A 22,331-nucleotide genomic window follows, 5' to 3' on the forward strand; every position below is an offset into this window, starting at 1 on the left:
CTTTATAATTGTAGCAGCCGTTTAGTATATGAGCAACCGTTTCGTTTTCCTGCTGAGTTGGATGTAATATACAATAAGGTTCATGCTTTGATGGATACCATATTGCCCAATTGTACTTTGTTGGTAGACACTGTAGTCTTGCTTTAATCAAGAATATCAGAATGTCATCTGAGATTGATGGATTAGACAGAGCAGAGTGAGACACTGAATGGTCGGCAAATTGAAGTAAAGCAAGTTTTCCTTGTAATCTGAGACCTGTCCAGTGCTGTCCGCTTTGGGTCTGTCTAAGATGAAGAATTGAAGCTCTTGCGTGTTTAATCTGTAACTGGTGAGGAGTAGTGTCTTTATTGAGGATTGCCAGAGTGGAAACCAGTGGATCGGTGATTATGCTGTCATTAAGAGCCACTACTTCTCCATCGGGTCCCAGCCAGGACAGCTGTATTCCTATGCGGCTGCAGAGGTCGTTTAAATCTAGCCAGTCGGAGCGCACTCCAAATCCGGCTGCTTTGATGTCTAACTTTCCGTTCTGCTTTAGTTTAAATCCAAGAAACTGGGACTCGTTTATGGAAGCAGCAGGTATTTTGCGACGTTGTAGATGAAAAAACAGTGATTCACGTGATAATTCTCTAACAGTTGTATCGTCATTGTTAAGCATGTTTAAAAGGTGTCCTGTTCTGGACGCGGTGTAGAGCCATTCAATATTTGGGGCACCGAGACCTCCGTCTCTACGTGGCTGGAAAATTATGTCCCGAGTCGTGCGGCTATTAAGACAGAACCATTTCCTCATCAGCTTAACCGTTTCGTTGTTCATCGCTGACAATATACGTTGTGGGATATGTACATTCGGGAAGAGATGTTGAATTTTGGCTACTGCGATTAGCCTGATGGCTTCAATCTTCATCATTCTGGGCAGTGGGGCAGCATCAATCAGCCCAAGTCTTTGGGTATATTCTTGACACAGCTCTGATATCTGTTCCTCCCAGTCGCCACTGACGTTAAATTTATGGCCCAAATAAGGATATGTTTCGTGACGTTCATACACTCGGATGCGTTTCTGCATTATTGAAAAGGAAGGGGGCTTGTCAGACTTTGCTTTATACCATCTGTTTCCTCCACTACGTCTTTCATAGAATGCAGCACATTTTGTGTGTTTGATGTCTAAACCTGACCACCTTAAGAACTCTAACTCTAGCTAAGAGTTTTCTCTTAAAACCTATTCACAAAGCTGCTGAGACAAACTTTTACTAAGCAGTAGAGAGAAGTCTTAAGCTAAAAGTAAGGGCGGGGTTGACCTCGTTACTATGGTGATGTCGACATGCTCATTAACTATGCACACAATGATTGGCTGATAGGGGAGGAGTCTCTGTCAGACATTCATTCATAGAAATATTGTAACATGCAATGTTATATCATATTCAAATAAAGATTTTAAAAAATGCAGGCTAACTGTCACTAATTAAACGTGTATCTTCAGCCTCATGTGCGCTCCTCGTATACAGTTAGTATCTATGCATATAAACAGCCTTTTAATTTACAGGGTAGAATAATCATAGGTGATAGTAAGGCAAGTAAACGCAAAATAAAATTTTACGTTCTCTTCTTACCCAACTTGTTCGTGAAAACAAAGTTGGGATAACCTCAAAAACTAAAAGAGATGTGTGGGAAAATATATGTGTGCAAATAAATGCAGCTCTTCCACTTTTGTCCAGAAGCGAAGATGACTGTGAAAAGCGCTGGTATTCTTTGCAAAGTCAGGCAAATTAAGGCAGAGATTGTAGAATTTAAGTGACAAACAACAGCTACAGCTAAACGGACATTACTTTCAAGTTGCCGATAATGTTTTCATGTAACCTTGTTATGCTTTTGCAGATTTATTGCATTCATAGGAAGCTGCCATTCGAGGATTGTCAAAACATTGATCTGTGGCGTCATTGGGTTGTTTTTATTTGTTGCAAATCTACAGCAGTCCTTTGCGATTAAGACCACATCTTCTGAAAAGCTCATTATCATCCAATGCTTTTAAAATGTTTCTGTCCCGAGGCAGACAGCCGGAAACAGCCATTATAGGATAGTTTTAGGACTTGATCTTAGTGACTTAGGAGTCCTCTCCACTACTCCTAACATTTCGCAGATTTAGGAGCTAGTTTTAGTGCTAAAACGCTTTGTGAAATACTCTTAGAGCAAAAATTAAGAGTCCTAAATTTAGGATTGTTTCAAGCATTACTTTTAAGGTTTTCTCCTAAATCGCTAAGTTATGAGGCTACTTTTATTCTTAAGATCTTTTAGGAACAGGGGCCAGAATTTGGTGATGTACGCGAGCAGGCTTGCGGTGCAGAAGAACGAGTCGAGTATAAATCAGCCTAAATCAGGCTTAAATCACAAGATCAAATCCTAACCTTCCTAATATTGCTGTTGCTGGCGATTGACTCGGAACTTAAACGTTTTAGAAACACTCTGCATGTATATATGCACACACATCCTCACACAATTGTTTTTTTAGTCTTGGAGGTTATCCCAGCTCCAAATTTTCATTTGATTATATCCTACGTTGGGCAAGAAGTAACAGCTGTTCTTGCGTCCAGTTTGGTTTTGTTTTACGTTTGTGTATCTCGCTATCAGCCATGATTATTCTATCATGAATAGAAAAAATCCTTTTACGTCGGCACCGATAGCCCAGCGGTTAGTGCATCAGTATATAGAGTATCTCTGCTCAAAGCGTTCTAAGTTTGATTCCCGTTTTGAAATGTTTTGCTGCTCGCCCCTTCTCTTCACCCAATGATTTTGTGTTAGTTCTCTGCTATTCTGTGTCATTAAAAGCATAAAAAGCTCTTTTAAAAAAAAGTCTGTTTACATGCATATCAGCTAATTGTTTATTATAAGAAGCACACAGGTAAAAGGCTGTCAATCATTTGAACACTTGTTTAATAAGTGACACTTGCCCTGTATTTTAAATTCTTTATTTGAATATGGCAACATTTACAACAATATTTCTGTGAATAAATGTCTGACAGAGACTCCTCCCCTATCAGCCAATCACTGTATGCATAGTTAATGAGCATGCTGACATCATCCATAGTAACGAGGTTAACCCCGCCCCTTACTCTTAGCTTAAGACTTCTCTCTACTGCTTAGTAAAAGTTTGTCTCAGCAGCTTTGTGAATAGGTTTTAAGAGAAAACTCTTAGCTAAAAACTTTTACTGCTATTTAGGAGAACTCTTAGTGGTAAGATGAAATGTTTTGTGAATACAGGCCCTGATCTTTTTGTAGTACTGCCAGTGTCTCACGAGTAACGTGTGTGTGTGTGTGTGTGTGTGTGTGTGTGTGTGTGTGTGTGTGTGTGTGTGTGTGTGTGTGTGTGTGTGTGTGTGTGTGTGTGTGTGTGTGTGTGTGTGTGTGTGTGTGTGTGTGTGTGTGTGTGTGTGTGTGTGTGTGTGTGTGTGTGTTGCAGATAAACCAGTCACAGACAGTAATGTGGATCTGTGGGAGGACAACAGAGTTGAGGATGATCTTTCACCAGAGGAAATACAGATGGTACAAACACACACACTTTATCATGATGATGCTGTGATACTAATGCATTGATCACTCTGTGTGTGTGTGTGTGTGTGTTTAATATGTGTGTGTGTGTGTGTGTGTGTGTGTGTGTGTTTAATATGTGTGTGTGTGTGTGTGTGTGTGTGTGTGTGTGTGTGTGTGTGTGTTTAATGTGTGTGTGTGTGTGTGTGTGTGTGTGTGTGTGTGTGTGTGTGTGTGTGTTTAATGTGTGTGTGTGTGTGTTAGTTTGAGCAGGAGAATCAGAGGTTGGTCGGAGAGATGAACAGTCTGCTGGATGAAGTCAGGTGAGATGACTGGGATGCGGCACTGATTACACGATTAACAAACACATGAGTGAATTACTGATTAGAGTGTAAGTGGTTTATTGTGTGTGTTGCAGGCAGATCGAGGGGAAGGTTGTGGAAATCTCTCGTCTGCAGGAAATCTTCGCTGAGAAAGTCCTACAGCAGGTCAGAGACAACACCTCCTTTTTATAGGAATTCATTTATTAAGTGGATATAAGAGGATGAAGAAAAACAAACCAGAATTTATTGTAAAGTAATGCATTTGAACTATTTGCAAATAGTGTTTTTATTTTAATAAAGCACAAGCTAAAACTCACTTATGTCTGAGCCTAATGTTTGAGTTTATGAATCATTTACTGAAATCATGATCAGATATTAAATTCATAATCTGCTGAAAACCGCTCTGTTAGTCTCCTCACATTTGATTAGAAGTTGTATCGCACAGATCATGTCAATAATACATTTTCAATTCAAAATGGTGAAATGTGACCAAAAACAAGTAGTTTTCACCACTGGTGTGTGTGTGTGTGTGTGTGTGTGTGTGTTTGTGTGTGTGTGTGTGTGTGTGTGTGTGTGTGTTACAGGAGACTGAGATCGACAACATTCATCAGCTGGTTGTTGGTGCCACAGAAAATGTAAAAGAAGGAAATGAAGATATTAGAGAGGTAGGAAAACCAATAAACACACAAGCACATTCTTTTTAATGTAAGAACACCATAAATCCAGCATTTGTAATTGAATATGCTTCTGCTGTTATACTTATACTTTAATAAGTTCTCCTACGAGAGGTCTCTCGTACTGAGTAAGTATCTTACGCTAGGGGGAAAATCCTTTTCTGCGAGATATTGAAGCCAAAAATTATCCTTAATTTTGAAATAATGTAAAGCGCGTTGCAGCAGCATACAGACATAGGCGAAACAGCTTGCGCGCCTATTGGCTGCTCTGCGGCAACTGCAGCAGCCTATAGAGCGAGGCCTGGTGTGATGCCAGATCCAATGGGGGCATTTCGTGCCCACTGCGTTGCTTCCCGCCTAAAAGGGCGTGGTCTAGGCCTATAAAAACCGCTCGCAGGCAGCTATTATCTGATTTTTCATCCTTCAAGCGAAGCACACGCATCGCTGGAGCTGGATAAGAAGCCGCCGTCGACTGCAAGCATCTCAGCGGGACGAGCCACTGAAGCTGCTGGCCACGCCGCCTTCCGTGCCTTCCTGCTGCGCTTTCCGGCGCCTATATCCTTTCAAATCTGAAGTGTGTGTCGCCGCTGCGATACACACTTATCATTAAAAGAGCAAAGCGTCTTTATAAAGATGCCTTCTTGCGGCTCGTGCAGAGCCACACTCAGCGATGGGGACCGCCATGTTGTCTGCGTTTCCTGCCTGGGTGAGGAGCACGCGGTGATTGCGCCGTAAGAAGCGCTGTGCCCAGCGGGCTCCGGAACCCCCCCCCAGCCGACAAAGCTCGCCGGTTCGCCCGCCAGCTTCACCGATCTCGTCAGCCCCCGTCTCGGACGTTAAATGGCCGCTGTCTGCCGCCGCTTGCGTCGACGCTGGTGACGAAGGGTCTGTCATGGAGGAGGAGGATACCTGCTCTATCCTGGCGTCATGCAGTGGGGATTGGGAGAGCTCTGCGGACCTCGCTCCCCCCGCCCACGCTCCGTCAGGTACGAGAGCTTCGATTGAGGCGGAGTTAATGAGGATCCTCACACAGGCTACGGCGAGCCTGGGCCTCGAGTGGTCCTCACCAGAACAGCCCGCTCGCAACCGGCTGGATGGCTGTTTTCTGCCGAAAGGGGAGCGCGCTTCAAGCGCGTCTAAACCGGCGCCTTTTCTTCCTGAGTTACACGAAGAACTGGCTAAGTCCTGGAGCGCCCCCCACTCGGCGAGAGTGCGCCCATCCTCTTCCTTGGCGTTCTCCACTGTGGACGGCGCCGAGAACAGAGGATACCTCTCTCTGCCGCCGGTCGAAGAGGCGATTGCAGCCCACTTGTGTCCGCCCTCCGCTGGACAGACCTCGTCAGCGCTGCACACTATGGCCACGCTGCAGATCTTCCAGGCTGACCTCCTCTGAAGGCTGGATGAGGAAGGGCCTGAAGCGATCTGCGTGCCGGACTTGAGAAGCGCCATGGACCTCGCTCTCCGCGCTACAAAGTCCGCAGCACAAGCCATAAGACGTAACATGGCCGCGCTTACGGTAACCGAGAGGCATTTGTGGCTGACGCTTTCTGAAATGGCCGAGTCCGAACGCACCGTGTTCCTCGACGCTCCACTTTCACCCCCTGGCCTGTTTGGATCCTCTGTCAAGGACTTTGCAGAGAGATTCGCAGAGGTACAGAAAGCGTCTCAGGCGATGAGGCACTTCCTGCCAAAGCGCTCCAGTTCTGCAGCCGGCCGTGGGAAACCGCCTGCGCAGAGCTCCCGACCCCAGCCACAGCCCGCTGCCACCGCTTCGCAACGTCACCGAGCGCAAGGCGCGATACCACGTTCCCGCTCTTCCGGCCGCCGTCCCGCTGGGCGTGGCCCGAGGCCCAGAATTGAATTAAAGCCTGAGCCTCCGAAGCTGTCCTAGCAAAGCTAGGAAAAAGACGGTGCACGAGTCCCGCTGTTGCCGGTCCCCCACCAAAGGTATTCGCTCGTCCAGTTCCAAAAAATGTGACTGTTCCAGTGTCCTATGCAGCCAACAAACCGGCTCTGTCGCCTGTTTGCCTGTACTCAAAAGCCGTTCTCACGGCTACCCAGATAAATCCAAAAAAGAGTGTATTTTCTGGTGTCCCGGCCACGGCCGATGGTGTTTCATGTGTAGTCAGCATGCCCACTTCCCAGTGCCCATCACTACACACAAGCACAGCCTGTCACACGCACATAAAATCGACTCAGATTGATTGCGCTTCACATGTGGTAAATGTGCCCACTTCACAGTGCCCACAGACACCACATTATGCACGCCCCAAGGTTTCTGTAAAAACGAAACCAAATTGCATTCCCTATATGCAGGCGAACGTTGTTTGCAGTGTGTTAAATGTGCCTGTTGCCACACAACCACATCCACACACAGACATAATAGTTCCCGCTATCAGCACCCGCGCCCCCGAATGTCACGAGCACATCTCTTGTGCCACAGCACACCGAAACCACTCCGTTACTCAGCGAACGGAGCGCGCTTCGTATTCAACCTCTAGCTATTCATGCAAACGCATGGGAAAAGCTTCCAGGGGTTTCGAAATGGGTGCTGGACATTATAAAAGGAGGCTATTCACTACAGTTTCACCGACGCCCGCGCCGCTATACAGCGCGCGTCGAGACCACAATGCAGACAGAAGCAGCACACCTGCTTCGAGCCGAAGTGGCGAAACTATTGAGCAAAGGAATCATAGAGCCCCTTTCTCAAGCTCAGAGCGAAGGAGGGCTGTACAGCAGATATTTCCTGGTACCGAAAAAAGACGGTGGTCTCAGACCCATACTAGATCTAAGGCAACTGAACAAAGCGCTGGTGAAGCGTCGGTTCAGGATGCTCACGACCAGAAAAGTTCGCCAAGGAGACTGGTTCGTGTCAGTGGATCTGAAAGACGCGTATTTTCAAATACAGATAGCGTCACGTCACAGGCGATTTTTGAGATTGGCCTTCGAGGGCCAGGCATATCAGTACACAGTCCTGCCGTTCGGTTTGTCCCAGGCACCCCGTACATTTACGAAGTGCATGGACGCAGCGCTCGTTCCTCTCAGACTGAAAGGTGTGCGCATACTGAACTATTTGGACGATTGGCTGATTCTAGCGCAATCTCGCTCAGTGCTTGCGGAGCACACGACCATGTTACTCGATCACCTCGAGAATTTGGGTCTCAGAGTCAATTGGGCGAAGAGCTCTCTGTCTCCCATTCAGAAGACTTCCTTCCTGGGCACAGAATTGGACTCGCTGTCAATGATAGCGCGACTATCACCACAGTGTGCAGCAGACATTCTGCGCACAGCGGGCTCGTTCCGCTGCGGCGCGTCCGTCCCGCTCCAAAAATTTCAGAAAATGCTGGGTCTCATGGCCTCAGCGTCATCAGTTCTCCAGCTGGGTCTGCTCTGCATGCGCCCACTGCAGTTCTGGTTGAAAGCGCGCGTCCCGCGTCAAGCGTGGGCGTCCGGTCGGTTTCGTCTCACGGTCAATCAGAAATGTGTCACAGCCCTGAAACCGTGGAAAGTAGTCGACTGGTTCCAGTCAGGTGTAAGCCTGGGGACTTCCTCGAGAATAAAAGTGGTGTCTACGGACGCGTCCACCTCGGGATGGGGGGCTCTGCTCGAGGGCAGACCGTCTTTTGGCCAGTGGTCAGAACGGGAAAAGCTCCTGCATATCAACTGCCTCAAAATGCTGGCAGTACAGAACGCGCTGACCAAGTCTGGTCCTGGTCTCAGGTCCAAAAACCTATACAGGCTTGCAGAACGCCTCCTGGTATGGGCTCAGCGCAACCTGTGCTCGCTGAAAGCAGCGCATGTGCCGGGGCTTCTAAACATAGGGCCAGACAGACTGTCCAGGAACAACGTTCCGGCAGGCGAATGGTCTCTACAACCACAGACAGTACAACTACTGTGGAAAAAATTCGGCAGATCGGAAGTAGACCTGTTTGCGTCTCAGAACAACACTCACTGTCTGGAATTTTTCTCCAAAAGCAGGGACGCACTGGCCCACGAATGGCCCCGCCGTCATCTCTATGCTTTTCCCCCCGTCTCTCTCCTACCTCAGGTGATAGAGAGGGTCAGGGAAAAAGGATGTTCAATACTGCTGGTAGCGCCATTTTGGGAAAACCAGCCCTGGTTCCCAGCGCTGATGCAGCTGACGAGCACTGTCCCGTGGCCGATACCAGTGAGGAGAGACCTTCTCTCTCAGGCCAGCGGCTCGATTTGGCATCCTCACCCAGAGCTGTGGTCCCTTCATGTCTGGGCCACCAGCGAATATATGATGAACTCCCTAAAGGAGTATTAAACACGATCACGCAGGCTAGAGCCCCGTCTACGAGACGGCTCTATTCCTCAAAATGGTCAGTGTTTTCGGGCTGGTGCGCAGCCCGCGGCTCGTCACCCACTAACTGTGGTGTGATGGAGGTGCTTTCCTTTCTACAAGAGCTGCTGGACAAGGGCAGAACCCCGTCCACGCTCAAAGTCTATGTGGCGGCCATAACAGCGTTTTCGAGGACAACGCTAGGTCAGTCAATAGGAAGGAACGATTTAGTTATTCGCTTCCTGAGGGGAGCTAGAAGACTGAATCCCCCCAGACCTCCCTCAGTCCCCGTATGGGACCTTTCTGTGGTACTAGAGGCCATGAAAGGTGGACCATTCGAGCCTCTGCAGACGATTGATGTGAAATACCTGTCTCTTAAGACTGTGTTTCTGCTGGCTCTCGCTTCGGTGAAGCGCATAGGGGATTTGCACGCACTCTCTGTGAGCGCGACGTGCATGGAGTTTGGACCTAATGACTCTAAAGTCATACTCAAACCCAAACATGGTTACGTTCCAAAATCCCTCAACACACCGTTTAGGGCACAGGTCATCGCGCTGTCAGCCCTACCGGTCACTGATGAGGAAATGGACGCGAGCCTCCTATACCCAGTCAGGGCATTACGAGCTTACGTGTCTCGCTCGTCTGCTTTTAGACAGACAGAGCAGCTTTTTGTTTCGTTTTACGGGCGTCCCAAGGGACTGGCCACGTCGAAACAGAGCTTATCCAGATGGATAGTTGGAACTATTGCGCTGGCATATGCTTCCAAGGGCATGCAGTGCCCGCTAGGTGTCAGAGCACATTCCACGAGGGGCGTGGCCTCATCGTGGGCTTGGTCGAGTGGGATTGCCTTGCAAGATATTTGTACGGCGGCGGGCTGGGCCTCTCCGTCTACATTTATATGGTTTTACAACCTGGAGGTTCCCGCCTTACAGGCCAGATTGCTGTCAGTCTAGATATTCAGTGTTGTCTGACCTGATGTTATCAGCTCGGAATGCTGCGTCTACTGAGCACAGTTTGATGATCGACAGTGAAAGTAGTAGCACAAGATGTCCCTGGGCAAACTGTGTGAAGACCCTTATTTCCACGTCAGCTCAGGCCGTAACCCCGCCCTGTATGTACATTAACTTAGCGTCTGAGTGACGCTGCACTATGTGGAAGAGTGCGGCGGTGCCCCTCCCTCTTCCCCGGACTCCCTGTGAGTTCTATAGGTGATTATGAACTGTATGAACCCCGGGCTTTCGCCCTTGGGTCTTTGGTGTCAGATCTCAGCATGCACGGCGTTTTACACTGGGTCCCCTAGCGTAAGATACTTACGCAGTACAAGAGACCTCTCGTAAGAGAACGTACTCGGTTACTAACGTAACCTCGGTTCTCTCTAGAGAGGGAACGAGTACTGCGTATCTAGCTGTGCATGCGCACGCTCTGGTTGCTTTGATGATGAAAAACCAGATAATAGCTGCCTACGACAGTCTTTATAGGCCTAGACCACGCCCTTTTAGGCGGGAAGCAACGCAGTGGGCGCGAAATGTCCCCATTGGATCTGGCATCACACCAGGCCTCGCTCTAATAGGCTGCTGCAGTTGCCGCAGAGCAGCCAATAGGCGCGCAAGCTGTTTCGCCTATGTCTGTATGCTGCTGCAACGTGCTTTACATTATTTCAAAATTAAGGATAATTTTTGGCTTCAATATCTCGCAGAAAAGGATTTTCCCCCTAGCGTAAGATACTTACTCAGTACTCGTTCCCTCTCTAGAGAGAACCGAGGTTACGTTAGTAACCGAGTACGTTTTCCTTTATAAGTCACGTGTTTGTGTTTGTGTTTGTCAGGCGATCAAGAATAACGCCGGTTTCCGAGTCTGGATTCTGTTCTTCCTGGTCATGTGTTCGTTCTCACTGCTGTTTCTGGACTGGTACGACGGCTGAACGAGGAACAGACCGAACCTCAGCATCTCTGTGTGTGTGTGTGCGTGTGTGTGTGTGTGCGTGTGTGTGTGTGTGCGTGTGTGTGTGTGTGTGTGTGCGTGCGTGCGTGTGTGTGTGTGTGTGGAGAGCGAGAGAGAGAGAGAGAGAGAGGTTTAACACACAACTTTATTTTAACAACCAGAGAGAGAGAGAGAGAGAGAGTGTGTGTGTGTGTGTGTGTGTGTCTCTAGCACACCATTATCACCCTAAGAATCATCTTATTGTGGAACATATTAAATAATATTCAATAAACCATCCTCAGTTCAGTCTGTTGTGTTTGTGATTATGATCAGACGCTCGTGAATCGACTGTAAACGCTCTAAAGTTACTCAGATGAGTTGATTTGCAGGTTTTTTTTTTTTTTTTTTTAGCATTTTGGTGTTTTAACAGAACAATAAGCTGCTCCAGTTTTATTTACATCAGGGTTCGTACAAATACTGTAAAATTAAATTACAGGACTGTCAAGGACTTTTTAAGCACTACTTTTTTGATTTTCAAACAAATCTCACTTATCAAACAATATTCTCTTTCAAATTGTAAAGGAGATAAATACATACATATTATTGTAACATTGATTCGCGAGTTGAATCAAACGATTCGCGAATTGAATCAAATGATTCGCGAACCCCTGCCTTAGTCCCGAATTGAATCAAATGATTCGCAAATTGAATCAAACGATTCGCGAACCCCTGCCTTAGTCCCGAATTGAATCAAATGATTCGCGAATTCAATCAAATGATTCTCGAATCCCTGTCGAAGTCCCGATTTGAATCAAATGATTCGCGAATTGAATCAAACGATTCGCGAAACCCTGTCATAGTCCCGCATTGAATCAAATGATTCGCGAATTCAATCAAATGATTTGCAAACCCCTGTCGAAGTCCCGAATTCAATCAAATGATTAGCAAATTGAATCAAATGATTCGCGAACCCCTGCCTAAGTCCAGAATTTAATCAAATGAATCGCGAGTTGAATCAAATGATTCGCGAATCCCTGTCGAAGTCCCGATTTGAATCAAATGATTCGCGAATTGAATCAAATGATTCGCCAACCCCTGCCTAAGTCCCGAATTGAGTCAAATGATTCGCGAATTCAATCAAATGATTCGCGAATTGAATCAAATGATTCGCGAACCCCTGTTGAAGTCCCGAATTGAGTCAAATGATTCGCGAATCCCTGTCATAGTCCCGAATTGAATCAAATGATTCGCGAGTTGAATCAAACGATTCGCAAATCCCTGTCGAAGTCCCGAATTGAATCAAATGATTCGCGAGCCCCTGACTTAGTCCCGAATTGAATCAAATGATTCACGAGTTGAATCAAATGATTTGCAAACCACTGTCGAAGTCCCGAATTGAAACACATGATTAGCAACTTGAATCAAATGATTCACGAACCCCTGCCTTAGTCCCGAATTGAATCAAATGATTCACGAACCCCTGCCTTAGTCCCAAATTGAATCAAATGATTCGCGAACCCCTGTCATAGTCCCGAATTGAATCAAATGATTCGCGAATCTGTCATAGTCCCGAATTGAATCAAATGATTCGCGAATTCAATTAAATGATTTGCAAATTGAATCAAATGATTCGCGAACCCCTGCCTAAGTCCAGAATTGAATCAAATGATTTGCGAACCCCTGCCTAAGTCCAGAATTGAATCAAATGATTTGCGAACCCCTGCCTTAGTCCCGAATTGAATCAAATGATTCGCGAATTGAATCAAATGATTCGCGAACCCCTGCCTAAGTCCAGAATTGAATCAAATGATTTGCGAACCCCTGCCTTAGTCCCGAATTGAATCAAATGATTCGCGAATTGAATCAAATGATTCGCGAACCCCTGCCTTAGTCCCGAATTGAATCATATGATTCGCGAGTTGAATCAAATGATTCGCAAATCCGTCATAGTCCCAAATTAAATCAAATGATTCGCGAGTTGAATCAAACGATTCGCGAAACCCTGTCATAGTCCCGAATTGAATCAAATGATTCGCAAATTCAATCAAATGATTCGCAAACCCCTGTCGAAGTCCTGAATTCAATCAAATGATTAGCAAATTGAATCAAATGATTCGCGAACCCTTGCCTAAGTCCAGAATTGAATCAAATGATTCGCGAGTTGAATCAAACGATTTGCAAACCCCTGCCTAAATCCAGAATTGAATCAAATGATTCACATGTTGAATCAAACGATTCGCAAACCCCTGTCGAAGTCCCGAATTCAATCAAATGATTCGCAAATTGAATCAAATGATTCGCGAACTCCTGCCTAAGTCCAGAATTGAATCAAATGATTCGCGAGTTGAATCAAACGATTCGCGAATCCCTGTCATAGTCCCGAATTGAATCAAATGATTCGCGAATTCAATCAAATGATTTGCAAATTGAATCAAATGATTTGCGAACCCCTACCTAAGTCCAGAATTGAATCAAATGATTCGCGAACCCCTGCCTAAGTCCAGAATTGAATCAAATGATTTGCGAGTTGAATCAAACGATTCGCGAATCCCTGTCATAGTCCCGAATTGAATCAAATGATTCGCGAATTCAATCAAATGATTTGCAAATTGAATCAAATGATTTGCGAACCCCTACCTAAGTCCAGAATTGAATCAAATGATTTGCGAACCTCTGCCTAAGTCCAGAATTGAATCAAATGATTCGCGAGTTGAATCAAACGATTCGCGAATCCCTGTCATAGTCTCCAATTGAATCAAATGATTTGCGAGTTGAATCAAACGATTCGCGAATCCCTGTCATAGTCTCCAATTGAATCAAATGATTCGCGAGTTGAATCAAACGATTCGCGAATCCCTGTCATAGTCTCCAATTGAATCAAATGATTCGCGAGTTGAATCAAACGATTCGCGAATCCCTGTCGAAGTCCCGAATTGAATCAAATGATTCGCGAATTGAATCAAAAGATTCGCGAATCCCTGTCATAGTCTCCAATTGAATCAAATGATTCGAACGGGGGTCACGTGACGCAAATGGTGGAGTAGCTGTTTGGCAGAGCCTTAAACTTTTCCCTCATTAGACTCAATTTTGTTCCCCACAGTGCTAAAAAAGCAAATGTTAATGAAATCAGGTATGTCACAGAAACAACCTGACCTAAGTTTCCAACTCCGTAGAAGAGAATATTCAAATTTAAACACGAGCTTGCGCCCAAAAATAGCAGATGCACCAATGGCTCCAGCGATATCGACGCGCTTGTGAAGAGAAGTCAACGCAGCTCATGTGAATAAAATCGACCCGGTGCTGGAGACCTGTATCACTGAGGCTGAAACGCATATCTGTGGAGGAGGATAGGGTCTCAAGAGACAACGAAATGAGCGAAATGAAAGATAAACTTGACGCGGCCCTGGAGAAAAGAGGTAGACAGTTTCCTTGTTTAAATCAACTCCTACCACCTCATCTGGCCCAAATCAACCCAGGGAGACTGAATGACAGGGTGAGTTGTTCATGTCAGACGTATCTTTACTTGTTTTGATATATAAAAGAGTAAGCTACATCTAGACTTTACATATGGGACAATAGTGTTGCCCTAAAGGAGACTTGAAGAGCTGCATCTTGTGGATATCTGACAGACTGCAACGGTTTGAGTTAAACATTTTTGTTTGTGTTCTACTGAAGAAACAAAGTCACCTACATCTTGGATGCCCTGGAGGTAAGCAGATAAACATCACATTTTCATTTTTGGGTGAACTATCCCTTTAAGGAGAAAAATAAGCTATTTCTTTTTAACAATAAAACCCCAGACGTTTCTCCCAATTTGCTTTGGGATACGGCTAAAGCATCATTAGAGGACTAATCATCTCTTATGAATCAAATCAGAAAAAGAAGCATTTGGCAGACCAGAGAAGGCTTGAAATAATTCTTTAGAAGCAATTCTCACTAACAAAGCAGAAAAATCTGTATTTTTTGCTGGACAGCGGTTGTATGAATTTGCTTATAAACCGAATAAATACCTGGCCAACTTACTACGTTGTCGATCTCTGGCATTAATAAAGATCATCATGATTATAAAATAATTTACAAGAGGCTTTACTCTTCTCATTTAGACCTCACTTCAGTGACAATATGAATAAATTCCTTGCAAAACTAAATATTCCAGAATTAACTGAAGAGCAAAGGCAGATGTTAAACAAACCAATTGAATTTAGTGAAATTGTAAATTGCATCAACAAACTCCCTAAAGGAAGAGCTAGGACCTGATGGGTTTACAGTGGAATTCTTTCAAAAAATTCAAAGAGTTGCTCGCAAATTTAATGCATGAGATGATAAACTCATAGAATTAGTGATTATTGTATTGTTAGATGCCAATATTTGTGTTTTTTTTTAAAGGCAAATGTCCTGAGGAATGCGGGTCCTACAACCCTGTTTCCATATTTAACCAAAATATTAGCCATCCGACTAGAATCTATGCTTCCTACAATAATTAATATCGACCAGACAGACTTCGTAAAAGGCAGATCATAATGTTAGAAGACTTCTTAACATAACTCAACATTCAAGTCAGTGTGCAAAAAGAGGTTTAGTGATTTGATTAGATGTGGAAAAAGCCTTCTACAGGGTCGAATGGTCTAAATGTAATTCAGGAGACGCATTTATTAAATGTGTTCAAATGTAATACTCTCTCCTCACAGCAAATGTCATTATAATGGTCTCAAATCCCCAACAAAAGATCTCACCAAAATTAGATAACTTGCATCAAAGCAATTTTGCCCCAATTATTAAACAATTAAATCAGATTTAGACAGATGGTGTAACCTACCTTTGTCTTTCATCTTGTCAAGATAAATATTTCCCCATCTTTTAAACCCACTTCAAATGTTACCTGTTCTCATTCCTAATACAGCTGTGTGGTTTTATTATTTCATTTATTTGTAGGGAAATAATTATTATCATATTTACCAATTATTTATCCTTCCCAGATCTTCCTCCAGGGATGAATGAGGGACTAATACACTGAAAGCAAAAGGGGATTTGTGTCATAGGAGATGAAGCGGAAAAAAACATCTAATGACCTTTGAGCAAATCGTTGTAAAATACAACCTAAGTAAAAAACATTTCTTCACACACTGTCAGATACGTCGCTTTGTAACTAAAAGTCTCACTGGAAGAGCACTTCTAAACTCACTTTATCTCAGTCAGTGTCTAAACTCTTCTAATATTGATAAATGCAAATACAGATGGCTCATATCAAACCAGGGAGTTGTGGGAGAGGGATTCTGGGGGGAAAGTCAGGCAGCTGATTGGAGAGCTGTGTGTGAGATGTCCTCTTCTCTCGTCTGGGAAATGCAGTTTCAAACTGTCCACCGGTTTCCTGTGACTCCAGACTGAAGCTGTGATAGATGTCAACTAATGATAGTCTATTCATTGATTCCCAGCTGCCATCCGTTGAGCTGTAGAACCGATAGAGGAATGATTACTGAATGTTCTTTACTCTGAATGTCTTCCAGTCATCGACACACATCGACTAAAGCCTTCTGACTCAATCTGGTCTCTATTACGTGACGCTCATGGCCATCTCTGACACCTTACAGGTAAGCAAAAATAATTATTCTTCGTAAAAATTGTAATTCTTCATTGAACTTTTTTTAAATTTCAATCTTAGCTTACGTAAATAATATAGTCAAGAAGAAATTTTGAAAGTCACTTTTTTTTATTAAAATACAGTAAAATGTGAGTTATTATTACAGTTTAAAACAGCTGTTTTCTATGTGAATATCTGTTAAACTGTAATTGATTTCTGTGATGCGCAGCTGAATTTTCAGCATCATTACTGCAGTCTTCAGTGAACATGATCCTTCAGAAATCATTCTAATATTCTGATTTGCTGCTCAACAAACATTTCAGATTATGATGAATAAAAAACAAAATGAATGCTTTTAATCATCAAGGATGCGTTAAATCGATCCAAAGTGATAGCAAAGACATTTTTAATGTTACAAAAGATTTCTATTTTTAAATATATGCTCATCAGTATATTAGAATGATTTCTGAAGGATCATGTTCACTGCAGACTGGAGTAATTCAGCTTTGATCACAGTTTAACAGATATTCACAGAGAAAACAGCTGTTTTAAACTGCAAGATTATTTCACTGTTTTTGACCAAATGAATGATAAGTGTAATTAATTAACACATACATTTCATCCAGCATGTTTGCTATGAGTCTGACTTTACCCAATCAGTAAAGCAGGTTTGGTCAGTAATGGTCCTCATGAGCAGTGATTGTGGGAAATATCACTGATGCAAGAATCTCTCCGGTGCATTCATAAATAACGTTTAATGAAAAGTTTGACACCGCACACCGTCCCTGAGTCACATGACAGGAAGTTCACTGCTCCGTGTCGGTGTCGTTCTGCAGTGTTTTCATGGCTCGTCCCCACAGCGCTCCGCTGCTGCTCAGTCCCTCAGTGCTCCTGCAGGAGGAGCCGGGCGTCAGGACGCAGTGAGGAGCGGTGAGGGGTCTGTCCAGAGACACAGCGGAGGAGGAGGAGGAGGAGGAAGAGGAGGAGGAGGAGGATTGGACTGGTGCAGACTGAGAGACTCCTGCGTCTGCCGGCCTGCAGTGAGAGCTGTGATGTCTGCGCAGAACCGCGGTGCGTGTGAAACTCTTACCACAGGTGTCACACGTGTACGGCCTCTCGCCCGTGTGAGAGCGCACATGACGCTGAAGATCGCCCGACCCTGCGAAACACTTGCCTGCACACACACACACACACACACACACACACACACACACACACACACACGCACACACACACACACACAGGTGAATTGATCAGTGCTCTTCAGTGCCTTGCCAAAGTATTCATACCCCTTCATTTTTTTCACATTTTGTTATGTTGCTGCCTTATGTTAAACTACTTTACATTACTTTTTTCCCACATCAATCTACACTCCCTACTCCATAATGGCAAAGCAAAAAATAGGTTTTTAACATTTGTGCAAATTTATTAAAAAAAAAAAAACTGAAAAGATCCCGTTGCATAAGTATTCACACCCTTTTCTGGGACACTGTAAATGTATCTCAGGAGCATTCATATTGCTTCTAGATGTTCCTACACTTGGAGTGGAGTTAAACTGTGGCAAATTCATGTGAATGAGTCTGATTTAGAAAGACACACACCTCTCAGAAAAGGTCTAACAGCTGAAAATGCAGATCAGAGCAAAAACCAAGATAACTGCCTGTAGAGCTCAGTGACAGACTTGCGTTAAGGCGATGATCTAGAGAAGAGTTCAGAAACAAATCTGCTGCATTGAAGGTTGACAGAAGCATTCTCCATAATGGAAGACGACTGGAACAACTAGGACTCTAGAAAATGTCCAAGCTGACAGAGATGGAGAGGAGAAAAGGTGAGGCAAAGAATGGCAGATAATTGCCAAATGCAGATGTGCAAAGATGCTCACATCAGACCCAAAAACACTTGAGGCTGTAAAGCTGCTTCAACTATGGACTGAGTTAAGGGGATGAATACTTATGCAATCTACTTACTTCAGTGTTTGATTTTTAACACATTTGTAAAATGTGCAAATCTGGTTTGTGCTTTGTCATTATTATGGTGTATGGAGTGTAAACTGATGTGGGGAAAAACTAATTTAAAGCAGTTTAACATAATGCTGCAACAAAACAAAACGTGACAAAAAGGAAGGGGTATGAATACTTTAGCAAGGCACAGTATACAGTAGAGATGATCGTAGAGCGGCTGGATGTGAGGAAGGGCTCACCGCAGGTCTGGCAGCTGTAGGGTTTGTCTCCGCTGTGACGGAGCTTGTGTTTGAACAGCTTCCTCTGCATGTTGAAGGATTTGCCGCACTGCTCGCAGGTGAACTCTTTCTCGGTGATGTGGGTCTTCTTGTGCTCCTTCAGGTTGCTGAAGTTGCTGAAGCCTGACGGACACAGAAGCTCACGTCAGCATCACAGCGTTTGACAGCGTTCGGTTCGGCGGCCGTCTGCTCACCTCGTCCACAGATGTCGCACAGGTGCGGCCGCGCTCCCGAGTGGATGATGATGTGGCGCTGGACGTCTCCTGACGCGGCGAAACTGAGAAACACACCGCGATGACAGAAAACACACTGAACATCAGAACCAGATATCACCACACCTCCCTGTTCATCACAACACATTAAAGCTGCATTAGAATGCATTGAAACAATTGTTCTCTGATATCTACACAGAAGGTATATGGCATAGGAAAGGGCAAAACATCTCCAGAAACGGTTTTATAGATCCATTTACAACCCTAGGATTTGTCCCTAGAATGAAATGCTCTGTTATTGCCTTATTTGGAAAGATCGTGAATATTAATGAGGAGCCCTGCTCTGATTGGCTGTTTCACAGAGCTGCTCATCTCAATAGCTGCACATGGAGGAAATATATATTTAATTATAAAACGGTTAGTTCCATTCCTCAATTCTGATTGGTCAGCAGCTGTGTGGTATTCATGATACGGCACTGCTATGACCGCTTCACTCAACGGTTTTGTGTATCATTGAACCCCCTTAGCAACCACCCTTAGCAACGTAAACACAGCTGCAGCAGTTAGGGACTACTTTTTACAGCGGAAGGCAGTTAATGATTTTACTTTATGAAAACATACAACTTAATATATAAATTAATATATATTTTTGATTTTAATATTTTAATTGTGCGGTAACCGTTTTATAAAAGCAATAAGGTACTTGAGGTACTACTATGCCAAAGTAAATACAGTTTTCCATTCTATGGCAGCTTTAAAACAGCGGTCACAAGTGTTCTGAAATGTTGTTTAAAATATGCAAATGATGCATTAACTAATTAAATATGCACTCATTTGCATTTATTTCCAGCACATAAATCTGATCATTAGATGAAGTCAGATTCATCATTCCTGTTTGTTTTGTTATATTAGAGGTTTAAAGGCTTTGATTTGGGATTTCTCTTTTTATCACTGCATAAATCTGAAAATACTGTCAACAGACAGAAAACAAACACATTTTCAAATTTTAAGAAGTGGTAAAATGTTGCATAAATCAGTGTGAATTAAATATAAACAAACCTTCAGAATAAAGGGAGGAATGAAACTAAGGGTTAGTGTTAGTGAGAGAACAAAATAAAGATTGAAATCTACAGACACAAATAAGAAACTGTTGAAAGTGTATTTAGCTGTTTTCTGTTCACTAGTCTGAATGAAGTCTATTATATGTGACCCTGGACAAAATGATCTTTTTTTTTTCTTTTACGCTAAAAATCATGAGGATATTAAGTAAAGATCATGTTCCATAAAGATATTTAGTACATTTCCGTGAATATATCAAAACTTAATTTTTGATTAGTGATATGCATTGCTAAGAACTTCATTTGGACAACAAAAGTTAAAATATTTTGATTCTTTCTTATTCCACCCTCAGGTTCCAGATTTTCAAAGAGTTGTATCTCGGCCAAATATTGTCCAATCCCAACAAACCAGACATCAATGGAAAGCTTATTTATTCAAATGGGTTTAGGCATAAAACTATGTAACTAAGTGTAATACTGCTAATACTGACATATTAAAAGACACATTACTTTCACCCAAAATACTAATTAGTTGTAATTCTACATTTTTTAAATGTGCCACTATCCTAGATTTTGCCCATTTGTCAGTAAGATTTTTTTGTACTCATTTAAAACAAACATAATTCAATATGCTCCTCTATTCTTTTAGATATTTTAATATATACATATGTATTTTTACATAAATATTGTGTTACACTGAATTTTATTCTCCAAAAACTTACTTGAAATCTTAAAAGTAGACACTTTACTTACATTTAATGTGGTTTCTGTGGACATAAAATCTCTTTTGTAAATTTCTTTTGACATGGGTATGTCAACATTATTATATATGGATTTCAACATCATATATAAATCTCAATTTAAAAAAAAATGTACCCTAATGACTGATTTTGTGGTCCAGGGTGACATATGAAAGCATTTATCAGTGCATGAAACACTGTATGTTTGTCTGTGTTCAGTCTGATCTCTCTCTAACACGATGAACGCTCACCTCTTCCCGCAGAGCTCGCAGATGTACGGCTTCTCACCCGAATGTCTGCGCAGATGCGTCTGCAGGTTTCCTGCCTGCAAACACAGACACATGAACACACTGCAGGATCCCATCACACCTGTGTTTGAGCGACGGGACCCAACCTACCTGAGAGAATCCTTTCCCGCACACATTACACTGGAACGGCTTCTCACCTGCAGAGAGAGAGAGAGAGAGAGAGAGAGAGAGAGAGAGAGAGAGAGAGAGAGAGAGAGAGAGAGAGAGAGAGAGAGAGAGAGGGGGGCGTCACAGCAGATGTGTCAGAGGATCTGTGTGTGTGTGTGTGTGTGTGTGTGTGTCTGACCTGTGTGTGTGTGTGTGTGTGTGTGTGTGTGTGTGTGTGTGTGTGTCTGACCTGTGTGTGTGTGTGTGTGTGTGTGTGTGTGTGTGTCTGACCTGTGTGTGTGTGTGTGTGTGTGTGTGTGTGTGTCTGACCTGTGTGTGTGTGTGTGTGTGTGTGTGTGTGTGTGTGTGTCTGACCTGTGTGTGTGTGTGTGTGTGTGTGTCTGACCTGTGTGTGTGTGTGTGTGTGTGTGTGTGTGTGTGTGTGTGTGTGTGTCTGACCTGTGTGTGTGTGTGTGTGTGTGTGTGTGTGTGTACTGACTGACTGTGTGTGTGTGTGTGTGTGTGTGTGTGTGTGTGTGTGTGTGTCTGACCTGTATGTGAGCGCTTGTGCAGCTCCAGGTTGCTGGGATGCTTGAAGGTCTTCCCGCAAACCTCACAGCAGTACTTACTCCCGCCGCTGACCTCTGACCTGTGGTCGTGAGCCGTGGGGTCGTCGGGCTCCGCCGCGGGTGTCGTCTTCAACTCGGACGCTTCTGCCGGGTCGGAGGTCACGGAGAGGTCGGAGGCGGCGGCGTCTGGGTGAGGGTGAGTGGGCGTGGTCTCCCGCGGGTCACACGGCGCGTCCGCTCCGGCGCAGCGCTCCACCTCTTCATCCTCGGTGCTGACGTGAGAGCGCAGGTAGTTGAACTTCTTCAGGTAGACGGCTTTCTTGGGCCGCAGGACGCGGGGGACGGGGTTAGCGGAGGCGGCGTCTGAGCCGCAGGGGTGGGCGGAGTCAGTGGCGGGGACGCTGGCGGCCTGAGTCACGCTGCTGTGAAGAGGCTCCTCCGGGGGGAAGCTGCAGCTCTGGCCGGCGCTCTGCTTCAGATACTGTCTGGTGTAGAAGTTCCTGAGCTTGTATCCGTGCGGAGGCTGGCGGTCCGTCCGCTGCTCGTCCAGCAGGTGTTTGTTCAGATCCGCGTCCGCCGCTAAAGATCCTCCCAAAGCGCAGTCCTGATCGTGAGCCGCGTCGGCGGGCAGAGAGAAAGACGCTTCGGTCGACACGCAGGGCTTCAGGAAGGCGTGACACATGTTCAGGATGTTCAGCACCTCAAACACACATCGGCAGCGTTTGGAAACATGATCAAGTCACATTTATTTCTACAGCCTTTTCAGTATTCAGTTGAATTGAACAGTTGATAAATTCACCAATT

The 22,331-nt window shown here is 44.4% G+C and overlaps 2 protein-coding genes across 2 annotated transcripts in view; one reads left to right on the forward strand and one right to left on the reverse strand.

Annotated features, from left to right (window-relative positions):
• stx18 (syntaxin 18) overlaps positions 1–11,042 on the forward strand; it is a 21,848-nt gene extending 10,806 nt beyond the window's left edge. Inside the window, exons 7-11 of the mRNA XM_073820567.1 lie at positions 3,449–3,531; positions 3,781–3,839; positions 3,935–4,004; positions 4,424–4,504; positions 10,642–11,042. Coding sequence (XP_073676668.1) covers positions 3,449–3,531; positions 3,781–3,839; positions 3,935–4,004; positions 4,424–4,504; positions 10,642–10,737 — 389 coding nt within the window. The 3' untranslated portion in view covers positions 10,738–11,042. The remainder of the gene's footprint in view (positions 1–3,448; positions 3,532–3,780; positions 3,840–3,934; positions 4,005–4,423; positions 4,505–10,641) is intronic.
• Positions 11,043–16,424: 5,382 nt separating this feature from the next.
• On the reverse strand, positions 16,425–22,325 carry zbtb49 (zinc finger and BTB domain containing 49). The gene is made up of 6 exons (XM_073820564.1): positions 21,510–22,325; positions 20,962–21,008; positions 20,815–20,888; positions 18,748–18,830; positions 18,515–18,676; positions 16,425–17,488 (listed from the first exon to the last, which is right to left on the reverse strand). Exons 1-6 carry the CDS (start codon positions 22,207–22,209, stop codon positions 17,121–17,123), a joined length of 1,434 nt encoding a protein of 477 aa, XP_073676665.1. The 5' UTR covers positions 22,210–22,325; the 3' UTR covers positions 16,425–17,120.
• Between the last annotated feature and the right edge of the window lie 6 nt (positions 22,326–22,331).

The sequence above is a fragment of the Garra rufa genome, chromosome 16 (genome assembly GCF_049309525.1).
Source record: "Garra rufa chromosome 16, GarRuf1.0, whole genome shotgun sequence".
In the NCBI taxonomy this organism is placed as follows: Eukaryota; Metazoa; Chordata; class Actinopteri; order Cypriniformes; family Cyprinidae; genus Garra; species Garra rufa.